The sequence below is a fragment of the Condylura cristata genome, unplaced genomic scaffold (assembly GCF_000260355.1).
Source record: "Condylura cristata isolate star-nosed mole 26May11 unplaced genomic scaffold, ConCri1.0 scaffold00024, whole genome shotgun sequence".
Classification (NCBI taxonomy): Eukaryota; Metazoa; Chordata; class Mammalia; order Eulipotyphla; family Talpidae; genus Condylura; species Condylura cristata.
In genome coordinates, this window is record NW_004567125.1 from 33801737 (window position 1) to 33818706 (window position 16970).

Genomic DNA, 16970 nt, shown 5'->3' on the forward strand with positions numbered 1-16970 from the left:
TGCTGGGCCTTGTGGGCCATGATCCCAGGAAGCTGAATACCAGGATTCCAGTTTTCAGTGGAAAAGTGTTACACCCCTTGCTCCTGAATGGCCTGTCTCCAACTTTAGGGGAGAAGTCAGTAAGACAAATTGTCCCTGGACTAGAGGTTCATGCTCAGTCCCAAGCCTTTCTTCATTGCAGGAGTCTTCTGGGTGAAGCAGGAGTTTGGGTATCATGGGAAAGGTGGGGACCTAGGTAAGTATCTCTGAAACTGAAATCCTTGCCCTCTTTTCCCACCACCTGCTGTCATATCCTGGGGGCTAGGGACAAGGGATCGATCAGGCAGAGCCCTCCAGGGACACAACCTGCAGATTGAAACTGCTCATAGTCTTCCTGAGCTAGGAGACCTGTTCTGGACCCAGAGTCATCACCTGCCCCTATAGCAGAAGTCTGCTGCTGGTAGGAGATGGTAAGTTTATTTATAAAGCCTCACCAATCAATAGAACCTGCTTGGGCTACTCACGAGGCTGTGTATTCCCGGCACAGCACATAAATACTCTATTAGACCATAAAAGTGTGTCTAACAGTGTTCTAGGAGCTAGTGATGGATGATGGACAAGGCAGACCATTATTAGAAATGCCCACCCTTCAGGTCTATTATGGGTGAGTTATTGACAAGTCTTATAAACTAGCTGGACATAGAGGATGAGGGAAATCCCTTCATTATACATGATTTCCCTTTTGCCCCTCAGGTTCAGTATTGAAGCCATTCTATAGGTGTGGAAAATTAATTAACTTTTTGTTTCCTTTGGAGGAAGGTGTTCAAGAAGTAAGCCATTTAGTTATAGAACTAGCATTTAAAACAGAGTTTGTCGAACTGTGGTTCATTATCTTTTTTAAATATATATAACCCATGAGTAAATGTAAAAATGAATTTACATTTTTAAGTGAATATTTCTTAATTCATGTTTATTGACTAACAAAACTGTGTTTCAGGAGTTTACAAATATATGTTCTCATACTACACCCACTGTTAAAGTACCAATCATCTTCTACCATAGGCCACTGAGTCCTTCCCCCCACTTCAAAAGAAGATTTTATGACACAAATCACTATATCATGACATGAGAAAATTATATGAAATTCAGATTTCAGTGTCTGGAAATGAAGGTTGTTGGCACTCAACCACACTCATTTGTTTATGTATCATATATGGCTGCTTTCACACTGTAATAGCAAAGTGAATATCTGCAACAGAGACTATCTTCCCACAAAGCCAAAATGTTGTCTGTTTGACCCATTCTCCAAAAACAGCTGTTGGCTTTGAAGATAGGCACAGCCATGAGTGCTTTTCTTGGTAGTTTCATTGCCAAGGGACAGATTTGTGGAACAATTCCCTGTGTTACATGATGTACTAAATAAAAACAAAGGTGGTTCATACTCAATGATATGGGGAAGATCTCATGACGTATAGATACTGGTGTCTCATTCCTTTCTGTGTTATGCACCTGTAGGACTCTGCTAATTGTAGTCATCAACAAATGGAAAAACAAGGTTCCTCAGTCAAGTGTGGTAAACCTGGCACTCCATATCATCCTTCCTGGAGACTGACAGTACAGTGGTGGGAAGACCTCCAACAGAGAAGCCAGTCTAACTGTAATGTCAGTCTCCCACTTCCCCTTTGGGAGGGTCACTGAGTAGAAGGATGAGAGCTGAGGAGTCTGTACTTTAGGGAAAAGAAAGCACCAGCTTTCTTTTAAAGCCCTTTCTTTATGGGAGAGGGCCACAAAAAGCCAGCTCTCCTAGGACTGAGAAAGCCCAGGTCCGAGTTTCTCAGAGTGCTCCTGGGGCCCACTGACTTGGGATCATGGAGGAACTGTTAACTCAAATAGCAGATACCAGGACATGGTCAGAATCTGGGCAGTGGTACTCAGGAACTTGTATTTATTTAGTGATGGCAATCACCATCAGAGCCTGAAATGATCCTTCTGATGATGATGAGCACTAGGATTGGATTGATTTCTCCTCACTGCCTTCTTTCAAAAGCTCGAGGATTGATTGTTTTTTTCCACCTACAACCCTACCTGGCATGAATATTTGTTGGATAAAGAATAGTAATAGCAGTTTCTACTTCTTAGCACTTATTTAGAACTGGATTGATTTCACTGGACCATTACAACAGCCTTTTGAATTGGGTATTTTCGTCATCCCCAGGTGGCAATTGGGGAAACTGAGGCCCAGAAAAAGGTCAGTAATGTGTTTGTGGATTAAGTAAGAGACATACTAGGGTTCATGTCGATGTGGGTCTGACAACACAGTAACTTGAACACCTGAGCTGAGCTATAGAGTTAGGACCCAGTGGTGTCTGAAAGCAGCCCCTCTTACGCTTTCAGAAAGGAGTTTAGGGATAGCAGGAACTGAGAGATTTTTTTTTCTTCATGTAAGCAGTCGGCAGCTGCCTCTTTCCTTTAGCTGGGTGGGCAACCTCCCCCTAACCCCTGCCTGAGCCCCTGGTAGGAGAGCCCTGCCTTGCCTGATGGGAAAGACCAAGATAGCTTTCTGAGACCTAGATCCTGGCCCAGCCCATCTACCTCTGGCCCTCCCAAGCTGCCTTGAGTTCTGTGAGTACACTCAAATGTAGACAGAAGTCCCTGTACTCAGCAGCTCAAAGCCGTGGTCACTGAAAAGGAGGCAGAGCCTGGAGATTTTGTTTTGTTTCTGGAGCCTTGTTAAAGGACAAACACTGCCTATAAGGTCAGACTGAAGCCAGCAGCCCTGCATTGCATCCATTTTACAGAAGGGGCAGTGGAGGTGCAGGAAGGGGAGGCCCTCGCCACCCCCCTTGCTACCCCCCTACACACACACAGTGCCCCCTTACCACACAATTGGGATCATGTATCAGCCCCATTCAGGGCTCTTTTCTTACCTGCCTTGTTGCCTACTAACTCAGACATTTCTTGGGCTTGGCATCAAAGAGCAAGCCTGGTTCCTGAGGCCAGATGGGTACTAAGGGGAGTCATGAAGAAGTGGGGGTTGCTTTGCTCCTAGGCTTCCAGGGGCTGCTGAAGTGGGCTTTCCACTCAGTTCTGCTGCCCTGACTGAGGCCTCAGGAAGTGAGGTACGTGAAGGTGAGATTTAGGTCTCCCCATGTGAAAAATGGGACATGCCATTTATCATTATGAGAAATAGGTGAGCCCTGGGCATGGCTCTCTGACTAGGACTAAGGCCAAGAGTACATGTACCCCTTGCTCATCAGTCTCCACAATTCTGCAGGTGGCCCCAGCCTGGTTTTGCTCATGAATAGAATGGGTGTGGTGGTTCCTCCCTCCCTGTGAGGCCCTAATCACAGAAAAGCCCTCCTGAGACTCCCAGTGCATTGCCACAGTTGTTTTTCTCCTCCTTCCTGTTGAAAACCCTGCCTTGGAGTCTCCCTACAATGGAGACCTGCCTGCTGGTTCATCTTGGCCACAGGTGCTGGAGGGTTCTTATAAAAGCCTCTGGTTCATCTGCCAGCCGGTGACACTGCAGGCAGGACTTCTGTACTCAAGTAGCTCCAGGGCCAGGCCAGGGCCATGAAGGTGTTGGGGCTGGAGCTTTTCTTCTTACCTACTTATGCACTTGTGACAGTTTCCAAGGCGGGCACATTAGTCCGGGCCCTACTCTCTCCCCTGCTGCAGTAGGGCTTAGGGACAGGACACTGCTTAGTGAAAGGAGGAGGAGCTTAGCTAGAGGGATTCGGTGGGCCTGTGGAGAGGGAGCCTGGGCTTGGCAGGGACACCTATTCCAGCCCAGTTCCTGGGACAGGGACCACTGTCCTCTAGTAGCCAGGAAAGCTGCCTTTTCCCACTGAAGCCAGCAGTGGCAGCTGGGCTTGTCCTGTGCGCAGAGGCTGTTCCCAGCCCCTCTCACATCTGGTGTGCAGACATGTAAATATTCCTGGGCCAGGCCCTGAAAGGCCCTGTGGTCATGAGCAGCCCAGGGGTGGTGATTTTTGGACTCAAGATACCTTCCTCGCGTCTGGCACCCCACTAGGAATGATACTCAACTGAGAATCTGAGCCCAGATGGCAGGCATGAAGGGAGCTGGCACGGGTTCCCTGGGAGACAGCTTCCCCCAAGACTTTCTTTACGGGCAGTTAGCCAACTGTTAGTCAAGGGCTCAGAAAGCAGAGTTCCAACTCAGGCCTGCCATTTCTCTGTTGTGTGGTCTGGGGCAAACTCCTCAATCTCTCTGAGCCTTAGCTGCTCATCTGGTAGACCAAACTCACTCCCCTGACTGGTTATTGCAAAGTATAAAATGAAATACTGTTACCAAAAAAAAAAAAAAAAAAAAATTTTTAAAAAAAAAAAAAAAAAAAAAAAGAGGCCTCAAGTCAGTGCGCAGCCTGCAGTTCCCTCAAAGGAACTGTACCATTTTCTCTGGGTGATTTTACTCACCCTCCCCTCACCCCCACACAGGGGTCCCCCAGGCAACAGGGACTGGGAAGAAAGAAGCAGCATTCCTGACCAGGGGTGAATGGAAGATGAACAGACCAGCCTCAGTCCATACCCAGTTCCCCTGCAGATGGACTGGTTGTATCTGGCCACCAGCCTCGGGATTTAATTAAGTTAGTGATGAGCCCAAATATGTCTCCAGAGAACCAGGAACTGTCCCTGGTTTCCTTTGCTTGAGATTAATCCTTGTTTTCCTTCTTTTTTTTTTTTCCCTCTTCCCCCCTCCCCTTCTTCCCAAGGAAGAAAAAAAAAAAGCCTTATTTATTATCATTTTCCCCACTGTTGGCATGGCAACACAGGCGTATGTTACTGAGCTACAGGCAGCTCCGCAACCATCCCAGCCGCCACAGGCCCCACCACAGGCCCAGCCTCAGCTGACACCACCACCGCCAGCAGCGCCCCAGGCTCCCCAGCCACCCACCGCTACCACCCCTCAGCCCCAGTATGTCACGGAGCTTCAGAGCCCCCAGCCCCAGGCACAGCCACCGGGTAGCCAGAAGCAGTACGTGACGGAGCTCCCGGCCGCCCCCACGCCTTCACAGCCAGCCGGTGCACCCACCCCGACCCCGGTATCCCAGCAGTACATCGTGGTCACCGTCTCAGGTAAGTGGATATGTGTCCAGAGTTAGGGTGTTCTGAGAACAGCCCCAAGAGGAGTTTGCACTGCCCAACATTCTGGGTGTGGGGCCTCCATGATTTTCTCCATCACTTTCTGTGCCTGTCCTCAGCATGCATGGCAGGTTTGAATTTCCTGAGGTTCCTGGATGGGATTTGCAGGACATTCTGGGAAAGGAACAGTAAGACCACATAGGGAGGCTTCCTTAGTGCCCAACTCCTTTCCAGCATAGCAGCTCTTACAGCTGTTTCTGTCTTTGTCCCCAAACAAGCTGTCACTTGAAGAAAGGACTGGGAAATCCACTGGAGACAGGGGGAGCCCAGGGCCACTGCACTGTAGGTCTGGCCTTGAGGCCCACCATCCCTCAGCCACTCTGCCTCAGTTTCCCCATAAAGGCATCATAATAGCTTTATGCTGTCAGCTGCTTTAGAGAGAGTTGTTTGGGAGGAACCAGAGGTATCACCTCCTCTTAAGAGCGGCCTTTTCTTGTCTGGGAGGACCTAGAAGCTCAGGGGGGTTGTCAGCTGGGCAAATTCAAAAGCATGTGGTCCCTATTTATCCCTGCCACTGTTCCTTGAGCCTGTGGAGAAAATAACTAGGAAGCTTGGGTTTTAGACCCTGGGGCTTCCGCCTGGAACAACTTTCCCATGCTCTGGTTCTTCCCAGGATCTGAATGTATTGAGCCGAGGAAACCAGAGGGAAAGGGTGGGCCTGACAGTCACTTCCCCAAGGGAAAAGATGGGACTCAGACCAGGACCAGGTGATGTCGCATTTGCGGTATGCTCAATGGAGGGATGAGGGGTGACTGTGGGAAAACCCTGGGTTGAGACTGTGCCCTGCCCTTCTACAGCAGAAAAGTTGGTGGCAGGGCCCCTTAGAGAATCCCCCATCTTCAGAGGCTGTGGAAGGGGCAGGTCAGGATCAAGTTTGGCACCACAGGAGAATCAAGGCAAAGATGTAGCTATGGATGTGGCTCCATGGGGGCCAGGACAGGTGCCACTGCGGTCCTGGGCAATGTGCTGGAAGTCCCTGGCAATGACTTTACCACATGGACTGGCATGGAAGGATGTCATGGAGGGATGTCAAGTTTGAGCCTTGCTAAGCACTGAGTTGAGGCCAGATTACTTTGTGGCCAGTGTGTCTAGGCCACAAAACTCCTATGGGTTTTCAGTACTGCATAGTGATTCTGCTCTTTCCTCTTGGATGTATCCTCCACTCTTCCTCACTTCCATCCGTCTCTCTCTGTACTGCTGACCCTTGACCTTGTTGTTGACTTCACTAGGTCCCAATGACAAAAAAGACCTGTATTCCTTGTAACTAGCCTCCCAGGCCCTGAGTTCTCTTGGAATCCATCAGCTCTACCTTTTCCCAGTTGGCAGATTGCACTAGTCCCACCTATCTTGGGCCATCCTGTCCAGGTCTTAATTCTGCCATCAGCCCTCATGTTCTGCCTGTTTTTCCCAGAGGCCCTCAAGAATGAAACAGGACCCCAGGCTCTGCAACCCCTTCACCTGCCACCGAAGACTTCCCTTACACTTAAGTCAAAATTCTTCCAAGGCTTCACCCTCCCTTCCTCACTCTAAGCCTCCATTGGGGCCCCCTACAACCCCCATATTGTCAGTACACTGACAATGGCAATTCTTCCATGACCTATGCCAGTGTCCGATAAGCTGTTTTCTCCTCTGCAACACCCTTCTGCCCTGGTCTCTGCCTACCTCCCTGCTGCCCTTTTTGTTCCCTTCACTGCTTTTTCCTCTTCTCCCAGCTTTGTTAGCAATGACTCATCAGACTGGGGCCACCTCTGTGCCCCACTAACTCTCCCTTCATTGTGGCCTTGTCTAGTGTCTCGACTTTTGATGCTACCTCTATGGTGACAGTGCCCATGTTGAGGTCTGTGCCCCGGGTCTCACTCTGAAGCCCACCCACCTGTGACCCACTCATAGTCAAACCAGCCTCTCATGCCAGTGTAGCTGAATAGCACTCTGGGTTTCTTCCTTCCTCAAATTTGCCCTCCATTGGGATTTCCTCGTACTAATAAGTAGCATTCCAATACCAGGGTCAGCTTAGTTTCCTGTTCTACCCACCCAGGAGCAAGCAGGGCCTCTTCCTGCTCCTCCTAAATCTATCCAGAACCTTTCCCACCTCCCAGCCCCTACCCTGCCCAACTCTAACCCTTTGTAGCTACCTCCATTACAACAGTCAGGTGACCCTGTGGATAACTGCGGATTAGGTAGCCTTGGGAACTGCTTCCAAGAAAACACAGTCTGGGCTTTCTGAGCTCCAGGAGAGCTGGCCACACACAGAGAAGAACTTTAAAAGCCCACACTTGCCATCTCCTCCGCTCAGAAATGCCCACTCTGCTGTACAGGCCTGTTGGGTTCCCAGCACCACTGGTTCTTTGCACACTGCTACAGTTACCTGGGCTTCCTGTGCTTTCACTCACCCACCAGGCTCAGTCCAGTCTCCCAGCTGCCCGGCACCTACAGGGCCCTCTACCTTCCAAAGGCCTTATCGCTCTTGGGGTCTCTGCTCAACGCCACCTCACTGATACCCACCCCCTACTGCCCACTCCCAGTCTCCTTACTTTGCTTTATTTTTCTTAACCTCTAACACCACCTGAAGGTGATGATGCCATGCCCACTATGCATGAGGTCAGAGCTCTGACCAGTCAGTCTTTGTGAAATGAGTGGTGAAGGCTTGTGTGAATGCTGACCTGACCCAGTGCAGCTGCTGGGAAGCTGAGAGTGGGGCAGAGGTACCTGTCACAACTAGTGGACTTTGCTCACCCACAAGCCATTTGATGGGTCCTGGTCCAGCTGGTCACAGTCCCCAGGAGGAGGAGCTGGAGTGGGTACAGGGCCAGGTTGCAGAACACCCTAAGTCCCAGCCCTCCTCTTTCCTCTTGGCTTTTCCAATTCCTTGTTGTTTCCCCAAGGAGGCCCTGTGCTTAGAGATCAAGGCACATGTGGTCTTTGACCCAGCAGCACCCTTAGCCAGTTGTAGCATCTACATGGGCGGCCTCTCCTTTGTCAAGGGCTGCTGGTGTGACTTGGGCTCCATTCCTTGGTAGGGCTGTCGCTTAACCTGTCACAGTGGCCCTGGGGAATTGCATTTCCCTGCTGCTCCTGGCTCTGGCCGGAGTGGCTCTGTCACCAGAAGGGTGAATAAATAAATAAAAGGCTTCTTTGATTTATACTGAGGATGAAAAGGAAGGTTTTCCAGGGTTCCTCCATGTGTCTCTCCCAGCTTAGTGTCCATTTTCTTTTCAGGGCAGCCTTTGGGCCATGTGAGCTGGCCCCATGGGGCGGGGATGGGTAACTGATACGAGTGAAGGCTTCAGCGAGGCACTTGGAGCTCTTCTATTGCCAGAAGCAATCTGAGCTGACCAGGGACCCAGGGAGTCACAGGGAGGGGCCTGGGAGTCTGGGCTGTAACCCTGCCAGGAGCAGCACCAGCGAGCAGTTCATGCAGCCCAGTCCCTGCCAGCTCTGCCTTAAGGTGACTTTGAAGATGATGGGACAGCAGCTCAAGTTTCCCTGCCTAGAAGCAATCCTCTAGATCCATAAATCCCTGTCCAGAGGCCACTTGAAATTTGAGGCAGAGGTGCTATGGAGCCTGGGACCCCACCCCCAGGAAGGTGAAAGCCAACCTGCCTGCAGGGGATCAGGCTGGCAGAGGAGGGGCCACGTCCACCCTGCTGCTTTCTCCTTGGGAATTCTCAGACATCCAAGAACCTTGTGCCTGGGAGAGGGACATGGGTGGTGTTTGTCAGAATCCTCAAGCACTGATGGGTAAACTAAGTTGGTGTAAACAAGGGTCACAGGACCTTGGGGCCATCAGGAACCAATAGGTTCTCCCAGGAGCCCTGGCTGAAATCAATGAAAAGAGAAAGGAATGAGCCAACCCAGTGGTAAAGGAAGAGGGCCACAGCTCCGCACCGTCTCTGGGCCTGCCTCAGTCTTTTCCACCAAGCTTCGCTGGCACTACCGGCATCAGTAGGTCTTGACGGAGAAGTGCGGGGGCTGGGGAAGAAGAGATGCTCGTCAGATCGAGGGACAGGAAATCAGCTGCCACTTCCTGTGAGAAGTGACACAGTGGGGCCCTCCCGGGCTCATGCCTGGAGGGGTAGGACAGGCAGACAGATGCCGATGCTGGCAGGCTCACTTACACACAGACAAGGCTAGGAAAGGAAAGTCACAGTGCCCTGGCCCCACCTCGGCTACAGCAGACAGGGATACACACAGGAGAAGCCCCTGGTCTGAAGAGTAGACTCTGAACCTCACCTTTTTATCTTCGTGGCATAGCCCATCTGGCCTGGTAAGCATGGGGGTCCCAGTGTTGAGTGATACCCCGGAGACAGGAGCTGGGCAAGACTGCTTCTGGTGGGACCCCAGGCCTCCAACTGCTGAGGTCACCCTCAAGAATTAGCTTTGGTGTTTTCATCAGAATCTCTAGGACTAGAAATTAGCTGGGGCCAGCCCCATACTTGCTGCCCACCCTGAGCCAAGCAGAACCTTCCATTGGCCTCCCTCAGGCTAGACCTGGCTCCCTGTTCCTTGAAACACCCAGGTGTGCAGGGCCCTTCACATGACTCTGAGCTTTTACAGGTTTGTCCAGTGGGGCTGTCTTAGTAAGGGCCTCCTCCCTCACTGCTCAGGGGAGCCTCAGAAGATTTCCAGCAAAACATAGGAAAATTGGTGCCTCAGAGGTATCTGGCTTAATGGTATTCCAGCGTCTGCCCCACAGCGTCTGGCCAGGCTGCGGGGCCAGGCTCCACTCCTCACACACACCTACTTCTGCTCTAGACTTGGCTGTGGGGCCAGTCTCCACTCCTCACCACACACACAAACACACACATACCCCAGTCTCTGCTCTAGACTTAGCTGTAGGACCAATCTCCACCCCTCCCCTCCCCCCACCTCCCCCACACACTTGTCTCTGCTCTAGACTCAGTCCCTGAAGTTTCTTTGCATCTGACCTAAACACTTCCTTGTCCCTACATACCAAAGCCCATCTCACTCCTGTGGAAACTGAGTCCTTCACTGGCTGCTCTGTGGTCATCCTAGCCATGACCTGAGACTGGGTTCCATGCATAACAGGAAATGTACAGACATGGGTCTCTATAATGGCCTGCTGGTTTCCAGCTACATGACCTTGGCCAAGTCATTTTTTCCCTGTCTTTGTTGCTTTATCTGAAAGTGGGGGCAGTAAAAATTCTTCCCATTTCTGACTGCCCAGGAAGACCTAGCACAGCACTGGGATACCAGAAGCATGCAGTGACTCCTGTCACTCCTGTTAACCACCTCCTGATCCTGCTAGGGGTCCCTAGGAGATGGAGTTGAGAGCGTGGCTCCTTCTGACAGCACCTTGGAGGAAAGGCAGGCATGTGTATGTCCAGCCCCACCCCTGAACCTGGTGGGGGCTTGTGGGGGAGGAGTAGGAAGGCCCTGAACAGGGTAAGGGTCTCACAGCCACCTCTAAGGGATACTTGCCCTCCTCGCCCTCACTCTCACCCCAGCTTGCCTGTTAATCACTCAGGAAGGTGTGCATGAAACTCGACCTTCACCAGGCCAACTGATAGCATCTCTGGTACCAGCCTCCCTCCTGATCCTGGAGTTCAGCCCCATCCCCTGTGAAGGCCCCGTTTGGGTTGGGCCTGCCAGGAGGGGAGTGTTTATTTCAAGAGGGCAGATGGGAGCTGTGCATCCACAGTGTGGGATTAGCTCCTCAAGGTTGCAGGTATAAAGCTGCCTGCACACCCTAATGTTCTCAACAAGTGGACCAGAAGTGATCTGTATGGGGCAGTGGATGGACTTGGGGCTGGGGCAGGGTGGACGCAGGTGGGCATCATGTTCTATGACTGCTGCTTCTCATCTGCCTGTCAGCGTGAGTACCCACCTACCCAGCTCCAAGCCCCCTGTTGTCTCCACCACGTTGAGGACAGAGAGGCAAAGGCTATGGAGAAGGAGGGGGCACTTGACCACATACCAGCAAGGCCACTCCCCTCCCCTGGCAGCTTCCACCTCTGGGAAGCAAGGGTTCATCTCAGGGAAGGGGCCCAGCCCCTTGGTCTTTCCAGGGTAGTGGTGGGGGTCAGTAGCTGTCAGCTGGCAAGTCCTACTGTCAGGAAGAAGGCTTCAGCCCTCTGGGCTTCTGCTGCATCACAGCTCCCTGGTCACTTCTCTGGTCTTGCTTTGGGACAAGGAGGGGATGATTCTGAATGGTAAAAGATCTGGATCCTCCTGGCACTTACACCTGTGGGCAAAGTCAGGGTTGGTCTGGGCAGGCAGGATTCTCAGAAGAGAGGTTTGATCCTTTTAGGGGTCAGCTTTGGGCTACATCATCCCTTCCAGGCTCAGACTCAGGGTGGGATTCAGGAAAGCAGGCAGAGCTGACCCCACAACCCATCCTCACAGAAGGCACCATGCGGGCCAGCGAGACTGTGTCAGAGGCCAGCCCAGGCTCCACAGCCAGCCAGACCGGCGTCCCCACTCAGGTGGTTCAACAAGTACAGGGCGCCCAACAGGTAAGATGTATCCCTCTTTCAGGGGTGGGGGGAAGAGCATGTGATGGGGGCAGTGGTGGCCACAGGTTTCATTCCTGCCCTGCCACCAGAACCATCTGTTCCCCTATTCTTACTAAGGTGTTCACCCCAGCTGCCCCTCCACTCACCCAGGGCCTCTCTGGGGAAGCTGGCGTGGCTCAGGCGCTTACTCTGCCCCCGCAGCGACTGCTGGTTCAGACAAGTGTGCAGGCCAAGCCAGGCCATGTGTCACCTCTCCAGCTCACCAACATCCCTGTGCCCCAGCAGGTAAGCCAGCACACCCGCCCCTGGCAGCCTTTGCCAAGGCTCAGAACCCACCCCTGTGACTTGCTTGATTCTGCCCTTGCCACGTCAAAGACAGGCCCTACCTGCTGCCTCCAGTGGAGAGACCTTCAGGAGTCAGCTTAGAGGGAAGGAAGATTGGCAGGTGTGGCCTCTGCACTCCATGGCAGAGTACAGAAGGCCTGTGAGGCTGTGGGTGTGCCATGGGCTCCCTCCTGGAAGACTACAGGATACTTAAGGAGGTTGGCACAGAAAGGACAGAGTCCTATCAGACTTCCAAGGGGAGAGCATCTTCTGAGTGACCTGTGGCACCAGTTTCCCTCCAGCCTTGCCATTTATGGGCTGTAGGACACCCTACCCCCCACTGTCAGCTTTTGCCATTCTGAACCTGGTGGTCATGGTGAAGTAGGGTAATGACAGGGCTGTCACAACTATTGGATGAATCTGTGTGCTAAGAGATGTGTAGAAACATGATGTCACCTGAACGCGTGTTCTGGTTAGGAACCTTCTGGACCATCTTGGTTCACTGTGGTTCTTTCCCTCCTGGCTCAGGCTCTTCCCACACAGAGGCTGGTGGTGCAGAGCGCTGCCCCCAGCAGCAAAGGCAGCCAAGTCTCCCTGACGGTGCATTCACCAGCTGAGGTAAGTAATAGCCCTGGCTTCCTCCCTCCTCTCCCCAGGTCACCCATGTACCCTGACATTATATTAGAACTCCCTGCTTCTCACACTGTTACAGGGTAACCCAGTGTGAACTGGGCTTCCTGTCTGTGGGTCCTCAACCACTCGCTTAAAATTTAGTTGTACTACAGGCACACATAACAGGGTAATGGGTTTATTTACAAAGAGGAGAAAGAAAAAGGAACAACCCAGGGAAAGAGAGAGAGATACAAGATGGAACAACCCAGGGAAAGAGAGAGATGCAAGATAACTAGAATATCTTACCAACTCAACTGACTTTGAACTCTAGTAACAAACTAATGGATAGCCCTCAGTCACATGGTCTGAGAGAGCCATTGCCTCTCTCCGCCAGAGCCATTGAAAATCGCTCCCTATTTATCCCCCAAAGTCCCAGAATGCCTGCTTAGCTCCGCCCTTGGGTCTTCGCAGTTCTCTCCTTAGTACTGCTGGGAGTTATAATTTCCAATCACTGGAGTAGGGGTGGAGTCCACAAAACTCTGCAGAGTTCCTTTAGGACACCCTTTCCCCTTAATAACAACACTTCTCCAAATTCCTCCTGTCCACTCCACTTCTAGTACTGACACCCTCATAAGCCCCTGGTGGGTTGTTTGTTTGATCACTTCCTGGTCCAGTGGGTTCTGAACTTAGCCCGACTCTAAGAGGAAGTGACTTCCCCCAGAGTGGAGTGGGCCTTGGAGCTCCTGCTGAGTTCCTGTATCCCAGGAAGCAAAGTGGGCCTCTCTTCTCTCCACAAGGCAGGTAGAGGCTCCCCCTCAGACCAGAGTGGGGCACTGCTTGAACACCAGTGAGGGTGTTGGAGGCAGGCAGCCCATGGGTGACCAGTCTATGGTGTTGGTATCAGAGCTTGGAGTTAGAAAGCTGGCTTTACCATTCTATTTGTAGGATTCTGGGAAGGCCTTCAGATCCATGTGAACCCCTAGTTTTCTATGGGTAAAACAGCTTATGATACCAGCAGCATATCATTAATTGGGTTGTAATTGTAAGAATTACAGGGCTAGCAGGGCCCAGACTCAACAGGTTCTGTAGCTCTCTGCCTGGTGACATACATGATATCTAGCTACATGACCCTGGGTATGTCCCCTCTGGTCTGTGCCTCAGCACCCATCTGGAAAGTGGGGAGTCCCTCATCTGTTCTCAGTTAACAGCCTAGGTAGTTGAGGCACCCCGATGGCTGCCACTTTCCCCTATAGATTTCTGGGACAGGCCTCCCAAGGTTTTTTTAGGGCTCAGGTGCCCTAGACAATGCTTCTTCCCCTGTGTCTCCTCCTTTTACAGCGGTCACCGGTGCAGACCAACAGCTCCAGCAAGACAGCCGGGGCCCCCACAGGCACGGTGCCACAGCAGCTGCAGGTCCATGGTGTCCAGCAGAGTGTCCCCGTCACCCAAGAGGTGCCTGGACAAGGCGGGCAGCAGCTGGGTCAAGGGGTCCTGGTCCAGTTGCTCCTGCAGCCATTGGGGTGCAGGGGGGTGGGCGGTGAGAGCTGAGCAGATGGGTGTCCAGCCTTTCCAGATCCAGCATCTTAGTTTTAAAATTGCTGGCTACTTGGGCATTGGGGGTGGGGAGGAGGCCGCCTTGAGGATGAAATATGGCACCTAGGAAGTATGTAACACAGAATAGGCATTGGAAAGTTGTGAGAAAGAATTTTGGCCTCTTTGGGCCATTTGCCTAAAGGGATCCCCTAGTCCTAGCTCACCACTAAGGACTCGGTGAGGGGCTGAAGCCTCCAGATCCACACCCAGTCTTCTGGAGGAGTCCATACCTCTGAGCCACCAGCCACGAGGCCAGAGCCAGTTAAGAGACAAGGGTCATCTGCGCTCCACTTGCAGACCACCCAAGTTAGAAGGGTGGATCCCAGCCCTATGGGACACCAGATGAAAGCTATAGATCCTTTTCTCAGAGGAAAGCAGAAACCTGAAGGATTCACAGATATTCTCATGCCTGGAACCAAAGTCCCTCTGAACTCCCAGACCGGGGTTCAACTCCTGCCCTCCCTACTCCCTCCCCCTATCCCCCAGCCTCCATATCCTTTCAGTCAGCAAAGTCCACATAGAATAAACTGGTGTAGGGGGCAGAGTGGAGACCAGGTTCTCTCAGTTCCGACTTCAATTTCAACACTTGCTGTCAGTCTCACCTTGCTGAGCCCAGGTTCCACACTTGTAACTGGGCTGCCAGAGGTAGGAAATGAATTTGGAAGGTGCTTGGTACCTGCTTGGTACCTGTGGCCATGAAAACTGCCTTTCCTTGGATGGGGGGTGGTGAAAGCTGTGTGGATTACATAAGTTCATGTGGGCAGGGGGTACATGCTCAGGGACAGGGGGCTTTCACCACCATGGGTACCAGACTTGGCTTTGCTTCCGCAGAGGTCTGTGGTCCAGACCACTCCCCAGGCACCCAAAGCCGGTCCTGTGCAGCAGCTCACAGTGCAGGGGCTCCAGCCTGTCCACGTGGCCCAAGAGGTAGGTGGCTCCCCTACCTGGCTCTGGGCAAACGGGCTTGTTCCAAGCTGGGTCTGGGAGGGGGTACAGGCCCCTGAGACCACAGGGAGGGATTGGAGCCACCACCAGGGATCCTCAAGGCAAAGCAAATGGAGCCTTTTGAGCCCAGCCTGGCTTGTGCTTCCCACTGTTGGGCTCTGGGCTGCAGCTCTGGTCCCTTGGACCATTCCCCTTACTGGCACCCGCGGTTCGGAGAGGTCTGGGTTTTCCCTCCCTGAGACACTGGCGGCGGGCATCTTCTGGTCGGGAGCCCAGCAACCCTGGGAGGGGGGAAGGTGGAGGGGACCGCAGGGTGGGGGGTGGGGGTGGGGTTAGAGCCCCGCCCGCTGCCACCTCCCCGCCGGTGACCCTTCAGTGTCTCTGTTTGTCCTCCAGAGCTCAGGCAGTCAGTTTCCCGCTAGGAAGGCAGAGCAGCAAGAGCCCCGGCCCACGCCGCCGCCGGAGCCGCCGCCCCGGCAGCCCCCGCCCGGGCCCGGGCCGGGCTCTCTGGCCCAGGAGCCGCCGCTCCCGCCCTCGTGCAGCGGCGAGGCTCCGCAGCTAGGCAGCCCCGAGCCACCGCCGCCCCATTTCGAGCCACCGCCGCCCCTTTACGAGACGGGCGCCGAGCAGTGGGTGGAGCTGGTGGGCGTGCTGCCCCCACACCTGCTCCTGCCGCAGCAGAAAGTGGTGCTCGAGCCCCTACCTGGGCTCTCGGCCCGAGCCAGCCCCGACCAGAGGGTCAGGATCCAGAGAGTCCCCCAGGTGCTAGTGTTCGGCACGGCCGCCACAGCCATCAAAGTAGGTGGCGGACGCATGGGCTGGGGGTGGCTGGAGGGTGGGCAACAGGCGGGCGGGGGCGGGCTCCGCCCCAGCCTCAGGCCCTGTAGACCTCCCACCCCTGCCCCGCCAGTCTGGGGAACAGCTTCTGACACCACCACCACCACCCCACCCCAACCCCGCCCCCCAAAGCCAGCTGGGGACCCAGGCTCCACCCCTACAGACAGGGGTCGGGATGTGGGTGGGGTGGTTGGAAGAAGGGAACCAGCGCCCCTTCCAAGGTCTGGTCAGTTGAGGTTAGGTCCCTCCCACCCGGATCCTGCTCCTGGCTTCACCCCTAATATCCGGTGCCGTTTCTAGGCCCCGCCCCTATAGGCAGGGGTGGGTCGAATGAAGTCTGCAAGTCTGAGGCCCTAACTAGTTCCAGGCTCAAAATTTTAGCTAGGGCCTTGGCATTTGGTTTTGCCTTTGGGATCCACCTTTCACACCCACTGTGGGACCCAGTTTGGAGCCTTCACAACTCAGGCCCCGCCTGTCCAGTCCCCTACCGGAGTCATGGCTTCTCCTGACACAGTTCTGCCTGACTCCCAGTACCCCTTCCCACCTCAGGCTGTAGACCCTGGGCTCTGACCACCAGCTGGTATTCAGAGTCCAGTGATACAACCTTCCAGCCGGGGAGCCAGGTGTCTAGACAGCTTAGGCAACTGCCAGCCTTCAGAGGCAGAGGTGGCCTGCTCCAAACCTCTATCTGACTTCCTCCCACACCAGGTGCAACAGCTCCAGCAGGTGCCTGTGCCACACGTGTACTCCAGCCAAGTGCAGTATGTGGAGGGCGGAGATGCCAGCTACACGGCTAGTGCCATGTGAGTTGGAGGGGGTGGGGCTCACGGACAGAAAGAGGGATTGAGTTTGCTCAGAAACCCCCAGTCCATTCTTCAAAGCCTGGTATGACAGATAGGTTGGTGCTCCCCAAGGGCAGCCAGCAGCCACCAGGCAGGGGTGAAGCAGAGATCCTTGAATGTTAGGAAAGCCACCCAGCATAACTTAGGTCTTTGTGGAGTCAGATAGTCAAATGGCCTGGTTTCTTGAAGTTTTGGTTGTTGT

At 53.4% G+C, this 16970-nt stretch overlaps 1 protein-coding gene across 1 annotated transcript in view; it reads left to right on the forward strand.

The window, feature by feature from the left end:
• Positions 1-200: 200 nt before the first annotated feature.
• The window catches only part of RFX1 (regulatory factor X, 1 (influences HLA class II expression)), a 29722-nt gene continuing 12952 nt past the window's right edge, over positions 201-16970 (forward strand). Inside the window, exons 1-8 of the mRNA XM_004688240.2 lie at positions 201-235; positions 4717-5076; positions 11506-11615; positions 11817-11900; positions 12468-12557; positions 13890-14003; positions 14976-15071; positions 16635-16729. Coding sequence (XP_004688297.1) covers positions 4761-5076; positions 11506-11615; positions 11817-11900; positions 12468-12557; positions 13890-14003; positions 14976-15071; positions 16635-16729 — 905 coding nt within the window. The 5' untranslated portion in view covers positions 201-235; positions 4717-4760. The remainder of the gene's footprint in view (positions 236-4716; positions 5077-11505; positions 11616-11816; positions 11901-12467; positions 12558-13889; positions 14004-14975; positions 15072-16634; positions 16730-16970) is intronic.